This window comes from Dreissena polymorpha, chromosome 1 (genome assembly GCF_020536995.1).
Source record: "Dreissena polymorpha isolate Duluth1 chromosome 1, UMN_Dpol_1.0, whole genome shotgun sequence".
Lineage (NCBI taxonomy): Eukaryota > Metazoa > Mollusca > Bivalvia > Myida > Dreissenidae > Dreissena > Dreissena polymorpha.
In genome coordinates, this window is record NC_068355.1 from 165,875,803 (window position 1) to 165,887,961 (window position 12,159).

General features: G+C 34.9%; 3 protein-coding genes across 3 annotated transcripts in view; 1 reads left to right on the forward strand and 2 right to left on the reverse strand.

The window, feature by feature from the left end:
- LOC127859568 (mucolipin-3-like) overlaps positions 1-12,159 on the reverse strand; it is a 297,009-nt gene that overhangs the window by 227,660 nt on the left and 57,190 nt on the right. The window lies entirely within an intron of this gene.
- LOC127859558 (uncharacterized) overlaps positions 1-12,159 on the reverse strand; it is a gene marked incomplete in the record, with an annotated part of 282,340 nt that overhangs the window by 87,785 nt on the left and 182,396 nt on the right.
- Positions 44-11,668, forward strand: LOC127859790 (pre-mRNA-splicing factor 18-like). Its single transcript, XM_052397299.1, has 10 exons — positions 44-211; positions 1,075-1,185; positions 1,546-1,617; positions 2,941-3,054; positions 3,603-3,761; positions 4,596-4,664; positions 6,314-6,454; positions 7,098-7,169; positions 8,488-8,643; positions 10,008-11,668. The coding sequence occupies exons 1-10, from the start codon at positions 146-148 to the stop codon at positions 10,092-10,094; spliced, it is 1,047 nt and encodes a 348-aa protein (XP_052253259.1). The 5' UTR covers positions 44-145; the 3' UTR covers positions 10,095-11,668.

Below are 12,159 nucleotides of genomic sequence, written 5' to 3' on the forward strand. Positions count from 1 at the left end.
CCAATCAAAAAGTGTTTAACGTATACTCGATATGTGTTGATTCAATAATAACAACAACAACAAAAATAACAGCAAAGGCAAACGATGCGAGAAGTCTTACAGATAACAACATCAGCTCATATATAAATTTCTAAATGATAAAATCATGGATATTTTAAAGGCAGAGCTAGAGAGAAAGAAACGGCAGCTAAAGGAAAATAGTGATATCATGGTAACGTTTTTATGAAACTTCTATAAAAAACAACACTTTCGGATATTCTTTTTGTTTTCGGATATCGCAGTGTAGCAGGGTTCGGTATAAGGAGAACTTTTACTGCCTTGCTATATGAGCCAGCTTTTATAGCGACGCGGAAGAGTGTCTTCCTGATTTGGAGGTCCCAGGTTCTATCCCCATGGTGGTTGGGGATTTTTCTGGCTGGGTTACATTGGCGCCCAACGTGAAAAACCCACCATGTGTGTCGTCCCTCGGATGTTGTGGCAGTAGGAAATTCGTGGAAGAATTTCACAATTGGAGGGGAGTATGTAGCAGAGTTCGGTATAGGGAGAACTTTTACTGCCTTGCTATATGAGCTAGCTTTTATAGCGATTCGCTAGAGTGTCTGCATGATTTTGAACCGGGAGGTCCAGGGTTCAATCCCCATGGTGGTCAGAGATTTTTCTTGCTGGGTTACAGCAGCAGTTATCCAACTCCCAGCTATTGACACTCGGGGTTGTGGCATTTTTATGTAAATTAGCTGCCTTGAGTCCACACTGCATTTAAATAAAAAAATTCAACACATAAAATATTCTTTTGAATAAATAACTGAAATATCATAAATATTTTTGTTTTGCTCATATTGCTTCTGCAATGGAAAACACCAAGATAATCCAAAGTTTAAAATATTTATAATTTTTTAACCAAATGATAAACTTCAGCAAATTTGAGTGAGGTATGTTTGCGACATTTTTTTTACATGGTTTATGCCTTTACCAGACTGAGCTTTGACTTTGAGCTTTATGTATGTTCTTAAAGCTCAAGAAGAACTAATCAGCACCCATTAAATTATTGGTAGTTTTTTCTGTCTCTGCTTACAGGCTCCTGATAAGAAGTACTTTAAACGAGGGGATCTGGCAGCTAAACAAGCAGAAGAGTATTGGAGTCGTCACAGGCGCAGTGTGCGAGTGGAGAGTGTGGAAGTTATTGAGGTAAGATTACAATTGAGTATTTCATGTAACAGAACTTACCCATTGACAAATTTCTTTTGAAATTCTAGTTCAAAATGTGTTCATTGTGTAAAAAAATCAAGAGCTAAGTTGACATTTTTTTTGTAATTTAAATGATATGACTTCTCAATCTTTGTTTGAAGTTTCACTGGATCTGTCTGCAGAATGATGGGATGTTTATTGACTGGGTCTTTTGTTATTTGACAGGATCATGACACGTTTGTACAGTCACAGCTAATTCTAAAGCATTGTAAAACGATTTTGAGTTTAGTGAATCGACAAGATATCCACATTTGTACCAGGGGAGCAGAATGAAATGAGAATTTTATTGCACTTTTTCAGGATCCCAAAACAGAAGAAATGTCTGGAAATGATAAGAAAACACAGGAACAAATGGTTGTTCACAGAAAAGAGGTATGGACTTACTCATATAGCTTTTAGTTTGATTTACGTTACTGTGATTGCATTATCATAAGACTAATCATCATTTATTAAATAGTTTAACAGTGCTCTTGATAAGAATATAATACAAATAAAATCATAAACATTTACATTAATTTTATCTTTTGTGCACGTTAGTTTTGCAGGTAAAAGTTCATTACCCATAACATTTTATTATGTCAGCGTACCAATTTACTTGTTTATTGGTAAAATCACCCCTGATAAGCACATGTATTAAAATTGTTTTAGCAAAAGCACATGATTTATTTCAGCAAATCAATATGCATTTGAATGTTCATTTATTTCAAAGAACATTTGAGAATTGCATCATTTCTGCAAAAAAGTTATGTGAATGCAAATGGTGCAATAAGGCCACTTTTCTTTAAAGCCTGTGATATTTATAAGAAATTTAAGTTTTAAGATATTAATTTAGATTGTAGTAGATAATTGTAGTTGTTACAAAATTAATGACAAAATATGATTATATTCATGCACATGTTTTTGAAAATATGCAAATAAAATATGAAGGTGAATAGATTATCATATTGACCATTTATCATATTTTACCACAAAGAGTAAAAGTATACTTATAATATTTCTTTTTGCATAGGTTTAAAGAGTAACATGACTCATTCCCTTTATCAAGAGTGCTGATTTAAGCTGCACTTAGTTAATTGGCGATGGCATAATAAGCTGGTTTTGGGGTGGGTCCAACTACTCTATCTTTTACACTACTTCAAGTATTTAATTGAATTTGATTCTTCATTAATGTCTTTAGGTTTGTCAGCCCTTCCACTAGCTTTCAAAAGTTTTAATTCCAGACTTCCAAACCTTATAATCCGGTTGTACATGTACCAAATTCCAGTTGGAAGTCCCACTTTTATTTTAGTATTTTAGTAAACCCTAACGTATGTGTTGATATCTGGATACATGAATACAACAACTCTTGTCAACTGCCAGATAATCCAGTTTAATTTAGTTTCTATTTTTAAAACTAAAATAAGGCCAATATTGACTATAATGTATTTAAGAATTTCGTAAGCACACAAGTGCCTATACAAAATGATTAAAAAAAATAAATCCACGGGTTATTATCATATTATGGGAATCCGTATCCTAAACATTACATGTATACCTGTATGTTTGGTTTAAAGGAAACAAATGTATACTTTGTTTAAGTTATGATTTTGAAGTAATGAATGTAACTTAAAGAAGGCTGCTGTTATAAGAAATAATAAAGCCCTGGTAAAAGACAGAATATGTTTGAACAACATTTGGCCCGTTCTTGTGTTGCAGGTTATCCGTCGCCTTCGAGATTTAAAGGAACCCATCCTGCTATTTGGTGAGTCTGAGTATGATGCCTTTGTGAGACTGAAGAGACTGGAAGCCATGGAACCGGACTTCAATAAAGTAACTTTGTTGTTTTCTGAAACATTTTATTTGTTGCATGCTTTATGAAATAATTGTTTTAAATGTGTTGGCTCTGCAATTTGACTTTTGTTTAATTGTGAAAGAAATATAAACAAAGAGGTATACATAGCCAAGACCATGTTCTTTTAAATATGTTCATATGTATGGACGATTAAAAAATGATATTTTCCAAATGTATTATAAATTATATAGCTGAAATGAATTTCTCCACTTAGACAGTGACTATAGACACAAAAACCACAGATTATTTCTATAACTAGTGAAGTTATATTAGAGCCTTGCTCTGGGAAAACAGGGCTTAATGCATGTGCATTAAATGTCATCCCAGATTAGCCTGTGCAGTCTATACAGGCTAATTATGGACAACACTTTCAGCCTAAAAATAATTTTGGCTAGTCTTTCATGAAATAAAAATACCATTAAATTGCAAAGTGTCGTCCCTGATTATCCTTAGGGACAGCACTCTCTGCATGTGCATAAAACCCATTTCAAGAGCAAGGGTAATTTCTTTTGATGATGTATTTAAGGGTATGGGTGCTGGTGCAAATGACTTCAAAGCTGCAATGGACAGAGTTGAGGAGGACTACATGGAGGAAATCATGAAGTCCACAGAGGGGGACGGGGGCAGCAAGAGTAAACACACAGTCTCCATCAAGGATGATGGGACCACATTAGACGATTTAGAGGTCTGAAACCTTCTGCAAAATATGACTCTTATACATGCATGAAAGGTTTATAGTTAGGTTTTAACTTCTTATGATTAGCTGTTGTGGTCAGCGTGTAGTCTGGCAACCAGCTTTGTGTAGTTCTTTGGGAATTTAATCGCGTGAAAACTCTATAGAGGCCAACTTTCATCCAATTTAATGAAACTTTGCCAGAATTTTTATCTTACCAATATAGAGCTTGATTATGGGTCACATGCATTAAAAAACTAGATCACTAGGTAAAATATCTGCAAAAGCTTGTTATAACACTAGAATCCACAGTTATCATTACATCTTAATAAAACTTAATCAGAATGTTCATCATTACAATATCTAGGCAAAGGTCCAAACTGGGTCACTTTTCTCATAAAACTAGGTCGCCAGAATAATGCTTAGAAAAACCTTGTTTACATTCTAAAGGACTCATTTAATACTCATTCATGCTGAAACTCGGTCAGAATGTTTATCTTATAATATCAAAGCAAAGTTTGAATCTATATCATGTGAGTGGAAAACTACTTCAACAGGTCAAATCTGAGAAAAATCATGTTTCCACAAAAGAGTCCAGAATTATGACTCAATCTTGATGAATTATGTCTGGTCTTTTGTGGTATAGCAGTTTGAGTTTGAGAACTTTCTTTACCTTATATCACTAAAATTACTGTTAAAGTTAAATAGAGATTAATGAATGAGACTTCTTAATCTTGCATGGTTTTATAGCAGACAGGGTAGCTTCTGATTGTGTTACTGCGCAGGCTGGTCTGGAATTATGCTGGCATAAGACCCATTTTGGTATGAAATTTTGTTTTGCTGCAGCAATGGAAGGAGCAGCTGGGTAAAGGTGACAGCAACAAAGACCAAGACATCATCCTGAGATACCTCAAGGTCTGATTACTAGTATTGGAAAATATACCAAATTGTGCTAAACATTTGATTCCTTCTTATTATATTGCTAAGCTATTGTCTGTTTTGCATAACCTGTAGTTGATAATAATAATAATTATTTGTTTATTTGCACCCCCAAAATTTATTTTGGGGGGAGCATATAGTCGCCGCTTGGTCTGTCCATCTGTGTGTCCATGTGTCCGTCCGTGCACAATTTTTGTCCGGGCTATTTCTCAGCAACTAATGACCGGAATTCAATGAAACTTTATGGGAAGCTTCACTACCAAGAGGAGATGTGCATATTATCAGTGGGTTCTGGTCGGATGATTTTTCACAGAGTTATGGCCCTTTGAAATTTTCCATTATTAAACTGTACACATAGTGCAATTCTTGTACGGGCTATTTCTCAGCAACTCAAGACCGGAATTCAATGAAACTTTATGGGAAGCTTCACTACCAAGAGGAGATGTGCATATGATCAGCGGGTTCTTGTCGAATGATTTTTTCACAGAGTTATGGCCCTTTGAAATTTTCTATAAAAAAATTCTTGTCCCCCCAACTACTGTGCCCTCAAGACGTTTCCTTTTCATCTGAATATATAGTGCAATATTGTGACAAAAAACCTTTGGGGAGCATCACCCGTCTCCGACAGTTTCTTGTTCACTTTAAACTGATGATAGTCGTTGTTATGCCCCTGTATACATTGTATACTTATGCCCAAAAGAGATATAGCGATTGTTAAATCTATATGCCTTTCCATATGTCCATCTTTAAGAAGAACTCAAAATAACATGTTTTGTATCATATCAATAATGCTATGGTTCTTGCATTGTTGTTGTCTTTGAATACTATCAATACACTAACATCATCCAAAGCTTATTTTGACCTTGTCATTGAGATTTGGGCTAATTCAGAATGGCCACATTTTGGCTAACCTGAAACATAAATACCGCTTGCTACAAAGCTTTCATGGATCTCTGAATAGTCTCAACACATTATCACCAGACCTCGTTTAGACCTTGACATTTACTTACTTTTTGACTTGGATTATTTTAAAAGGTCAAAGATTATTTTAGAAGGTCAAAGTTTTGGGTCAATTCTTTATGACAGATTCTGTTATGGAGAAGCTTTGATTCTTTCAATGAACACTTCGTACACTCATAGTCTTTGACCTCATTTTAACCTTGACATTGCCTTACTTTTGAACTTGCAGTTGTTCCATTTAGCATATCAATCTATATGGAAGAGGCTGCCAACAGGGGCAGTAGCATTTATTGATAAACAAATCTTGTTTAAATTAGGACAGTGCAATCTTAAATTTTAATTTTTTTACTTCAACCTGTATTGAACCATACCGGTAATTGTATTAGTGTAGAACCTATTTATTTTAGCTCGATTGCATAGAAAGCCTAAGTTTTATTTGACAAGCTCTCGAGTCCGTTTCCTGGGCCTAGAACCAGCAGCGGTACTTGGTGTCTATGGGGAAGATCTAAAGAACAATCCAACAGTTGGGATAAAACCCATGACCTCCCGGTCAATAAAAATGATTCTTAGTTGCATCTAAACACACCATAAAAATGTTAATGGAAAACTATTGTCGTCAAAGTCCATTACAATGAATTGAAGTTCATTCTCATTTCCATTTTCAGTTTGTTCTCACCACATGGGGACTGGATATCAACAAGAAAACGGTTGAAGAGAAGCGAAGTCTTAAAGGACGTATGAACGCTGCCATGCACCAACAGACTGTGACCTACATGAAGCCAATGTTCAGGAAACTCAAGTCCAAGGTATGAGTTCACTTCATTGTAGTTACTCAAAGCATGCTGTTATTGCCATTTAGACATGTACAATGCATTCATTCATGCAACACATGGTTTCAGCATAAGCATTTGATGCTAGTATTTAAAAAAGTTTGGTGAACATGATGAAAAAAATCCAGAGAAAGCTTTTTCACTTGAATCTGAAAATCTAAGCTATTTTATTTTAAAATTGGAGATGTTAAATTGATAACTCCATTGATATTTCTCATGTGATTACTTTCAAACTTCATATATGTCATCAGCATGAGGTGTTGATATATAATAATTTTTATTCCAAGTTAGTCTCGCATTTGTGGGTTATTTGAACAAAGTGGTGCCAGTGTATTTGTGCGTCGTTCTTGGAAAACTGGGTTTAATATATGTGCGTTAAGTTTTTCGCAGATTAGACTGTGCAGTCTCCACAGGTTAATCAGGGACAACACTTGACGCTTTTACGGAGATTTTTGTTTAAAGGAAGTCTGTTCTAAACCCAAATCCAGTCTTGACAGAAAGTGTTATCCCTGATAAGCCTGTGCGGACTGCACCGCTAATCTCGGACATTATGTAGCACACATGCATTATACCCATTTCCCCAGAACAGGCCTAAGTAGTCATCCTGTTTGTATTTCAGAACATGCAGGCGGATATCTTGGAGTGCCTGGTTCAAATCATGGGCTACTTGCTGGACAGGCACTACCTTAAGGTTAGTTGCTCACACACACTGTTTCCAGGAATTTCTGTTAATTCCTTTTGTCTTTGTTACTGTAAAACATGCTTAAGCAACAAAAGTTTGTACGTGCCCTTTTTTTCCTTGTTTGCAATCAGAATTTCTCTGTGGCTTTTTTTTCTTTGTTTTTACCGTAACATAAGAAACAATACCCACACACTTGATAAGTTTGCAGCTATTTCTTTATAGACAGTAAGATTAGAATAGTTTGCGTGGTGTTCATGCATGGCATCTAAGAAATATCCCATGAAGTCCCACTGTGAATCATACTTGCTTTTTCATCAAAGATGCAACTTTGATCTCATCTTAATATAATATAGACGGTTTGTGTTTCAATGGTGTAAAGTTGGAACAATAATTAAAACATCAAGAATAAGCCCAACTTGCCATTGTATGATGATTTTCGAAAGTAAGCAATAATATGATTTAAGGGGGTTTACAAGTATCTGTTCTATGAACTAAACTCTGCAATAAATATCCTGTTTTTATGCTCCCCGAAAAGTTTGGGGGGGGGGCATATAGTTGCCAGTTTGTACTTACTTCCTTCCTTCTGTCACACTTTCCGTCCCACTTTGTTACAGTTTTGTATAGCGCCTTCAATATTTTACCGATCTCTCACATATTTGGCATGTAGGTATCTTGCATGGATCTCTACCTTTTGCTGAGGTTTGAGGTCACTGGGGTCAAGGTCAAGGTCACCGAGGCTTATAATAGATCTTCTCAAGGTCACACTTTGGTTACAGATTCTCATAGCGCCTTCATAAGGGGAGCATCCATCATTTTCAGAAAAACTTGTCTAAAATCGCTTTGACTAGCAACATGCAATGAAAACCTTAGATCTTATTGTCTTGATAAAGCAAATTATTAAAATACCCAGGCCTCATGATATTTATATATGCAGGCAATTTTTAGAAGTACATACATTTTGTTTTCAGGATTTTCATGTCATAATATATGCTTTTAAATACCTTGGGCCTCATTTATTTATGCTACTTTTGCAACTAACACGAACACTCATATAATAATAAGTGACAATTTGTGAAATTGAGCCCATCAACTTAAAATAAGTACAGTTTTGTTTAAGCGAGATTAAATGCATGTGTGTGGAGTCATCTTAGATAAGCCCATGCAGATTGTACAGACTTATCAGGGATCACTCTTACCACCAAGACTGTATTTTCATTTCGAAAGAAACGAAAAATTCCATTAAATGGAAAAGTTTTGTCCCTGATAATTCTGTGCAGCCCACAGAAACTAAGCACATGAATATAACCTAATTTTTCGTTCTCCACAGGCAAATGACTCTTACCTGGAGATGGCCATTGGTAATGCTCCATGGCCCATCGGAGTTACCATGGTGGGTATCCACGCCCGTACGGGCCGAGAGAAGATCTCATCCAGATACGTGGCTCACGTGCTCAACGACGAAACACAGAGAAAATACATTCAGGTAGGGCCGTGGTCATTTCTCAACCGTTTACCACTTAGATACGCACTTTGACGTGTTTCTAGTTTCTTTCAAAATCAAATTAAATTTGAGACTTTTCTTGCTGTATTACAATTTTGTAGGCTTCATTTCCAACCTTAAGATATGGATAAGTAGCAAACAGCATAAAACCTGAACAGCCTGCGAGTTACTAGCAATTTTCACTTCGCAGGGCTCGGGCTTGGTCAAACTGTTTTATAGCCTAATTGACCTCGTTGTTTCTGAGTCCTAATTATTTTTGATATTTGATGGGTGATTATGATTCTTCAAATTTTCTTATTTGTAGCCATTGGCTTATTTGGCAAATGGCAGAGCATGTCCTGCTTTGCTACTGAGCGGGTTGGGTTTACCGCCAGCATTGCCTCTGAACCCAAAGTTATTACATGTATCAGACTTTGATGCAGTTTTCTTTTAAGGTAGTATCAGACCTTTCAAAATGTAACATGACACATGGAAATACTTATTATGTGCTGCTTACTTATACATATACATTATTTTACAAGACTGTTAGGCAGTGATCTAGGAAAATATTCATGTAATTAGTTTCACACTTGCAATCTGTTTTTTTGTCAGACTTATATAAAAAAATCATTTGAATAGTGTTCAGAGCTGCTAAAGAAATCACCTTTAAAACGCACCATGTAAGCAAAGTCCAAAAAAAGTCCAACAAACATCTGTAACAGTTTGTAGCGACGCTTAATTAAGTTTTACCTCTGGAAAATTGCTCACATGAAAAAGTACATAAGCAAATGCGCCTGCTGTTGAGGCACCTCATTGGGGGTGAAATACCCACATTTTATTTATAATTCCTAAGAACACAGTGCAGTGAATGTGTTTCTGACTCTTCACGTAACAGTATGGGAATTTCTTATAAAAAACCTCACTTTTGAAGAACAACAAAACTTGCTTACCAAATTTATCATTTTATCTTTTTTGTATATGTGTAAAATACGACAGGCTGTATGATACAAAAAATTTAGAAAAAAAGTATTGTAAAGTCCATTCTTCTCTAGCATTACTGTACAATTTAAATGTTTTGTTATATATATATATTATATATGTTTAAAACAGTAAATTGTCAGTAAGAACAAGTTATGTCTTCAATTATAGTTTGATGAGAAGTTATGACGTTTGATTCAGGTATAAAAGTTGGGAACACAAATAATTTAGTTGTTTAAAATATATCATTTATGAAATGTACTATTTCTGATATATAATTTTAATTGTTAAATGTACTTCATTTTAGGGACTAAAACTCTTACACGGTTTGATTTTAATACTTTACGCAAACGTCAAAGCGAGTTATTTGAAAATTTACTTCATTTTAGGGACTGAAGCGTATCATGACCCAGGCTCAAGTGTTCTTCCCCACAGATCCTTCCAGAAGTGTCAACTTTGAGCCTATCCACCACTGAATGAACGTGTTGAAGTCTTTATTTGACTGCATGGATATATTCAGAAAATGATTTTCATGTCGAAAGTAATATTTCTGGTAGTGATCATACGGTTTGCACAGAAGACAATACGACTTTGAATGGCGTTACTATATTTGAGATTTGACTGTGAGACATGACATAAATATATACAGAGTCAGGTTTTAATGACAGTGTTTATCAAAAAGTGTATTAGGTAAGGTACTAAAATGCTTCTTTACTGTTATTCGTTACAAGGTGCTGGATTATGTTAATGTATATTACATTACTCTATTGATGGATGAATTCTAAAAAAGATCATACGAGCCACGTCATGTGAAAATGTGTCTTTTGTCATATGAAGCAACCGTAGCTCCTGAACAGCCTGCGTATTTGCGGCTAATATCGTATCCAGGGAACTTGCGAGAATACTAGTGCTTTTGGTGACCCTTGAATCAGTTCTGGCGCACAATATAGTTGCCTTGTTATGTATGAATGTCAGTCCACAAGCTTGTTTGTGTTTGAATTCCCATTGTGATATAAGTAAAAATTGAGACGCGCTATTACAATGTTCTTTAATTATGGGTTGGAAAGTTTCAGGACTTTGGTGGAACATTGATGGGTAAGTTGGAAGATTAATGGGTTGGGTGGAAGATTCATGGGTTGAGTTGACCACTACTTAATTGAGTTGAACATTCATGATTGTTTTAGTGGAAAGTTCACCAATTTAGGACTGTGTAAATGAGTTTAAAGGTTGTGGGACATAGACATGGAGGACTATGGTGGGGAACAGTTCAGGAGTTTGGTTTCATTTACAAATAACATGGATTCATGAAAAACAAGAAACTTTGTTGAATTGATATTCCCCGCCCAAAATAAGTTTTGTGACAGGACGGACAACGCCAATTCTATATACCTCCACCTTTAGCAGGGGATAAAAATGATGTAAGGCAAAGGTGTCTTTATTTTTGGTATTATTGGTACTTTAGTATTTAGCTGAAATACACTGTCTATTTATATAGAAAAGACTGTCTGTCTAGAATGTATTTAAGTAAAAAAAAAACACTACAATGTTTGTTGAATGCAAGTGTGAACTGGTTTGTACACTTAAAAATTTACATGTTGTCGTCAGTATTTTCAAAAGTCAATCACAGGACCATAAGTTGAATATGAGAAGGAATGTTTGGAAACTTTTTTGTTTGTATCGGTATTTCTTCTTAATTTTTATTTCGTTTTGAATGGCTTGTGCACAAGTGTTTGCAGATTGAAACGAACAGGTCTCTGAGCAATGGGCGGAGGAGTTAATGCATTTTCAATTATATCATAAACATGAGAGAAATTGAGGACCCATGTTGAATGTTATTTAAAATACTCTTGTAAATAGTTAATAAAGAAGCCTCTTTTTTATTTTGTAAAACTTGTCATATTTTATAAACAATAGTTTCGAGTTTTAAATGAAAATGTATAATGTTTTACGTATATTTATTTTTTGCTTTACGATGATTTATAGAGAAATATTAGTGAATAAAAACTGATATTTCATTGTATCAAACAGTGAAAAATAACAGTGAAAATTATCGATAATATTCATTGTTTGACCGAAAGTATTTTTATATATCTTTTGTTTCCCCATTATGACCCCCACTTTTACCAAGAACTGTTACTCTGCATTGAATGTTTATAAAAACATACGGATAAGCTTCCCTTGAACATACATGTAATAACATTTCGGGTCGCCCAAAGGTGAATTTATTAATTATATTGTCCGGAATGGCAAAAATAATCATTTGTTAGCATAAACTAAAAGAAATGTGTTTGATTTTGTGGCATAACGATTTTAATTCACGAGTGATCATAGAAAATGATGTTTTCACGAGAGGCGCACCAAATCCAACACATATCCTCTATTTAACTTTGACGTTAGAAAGTTAGAAAGGTAAAAATGAAGTGTTATAATAAAACTATATTTGTGATCGCTATATATTTTACCGGTATTTCTGTCAATTTAAGCTCGAAACTCGGGCTGTGGACAATAAAGCTGCTGCTTCTCGTTGCGATATTTTATTTC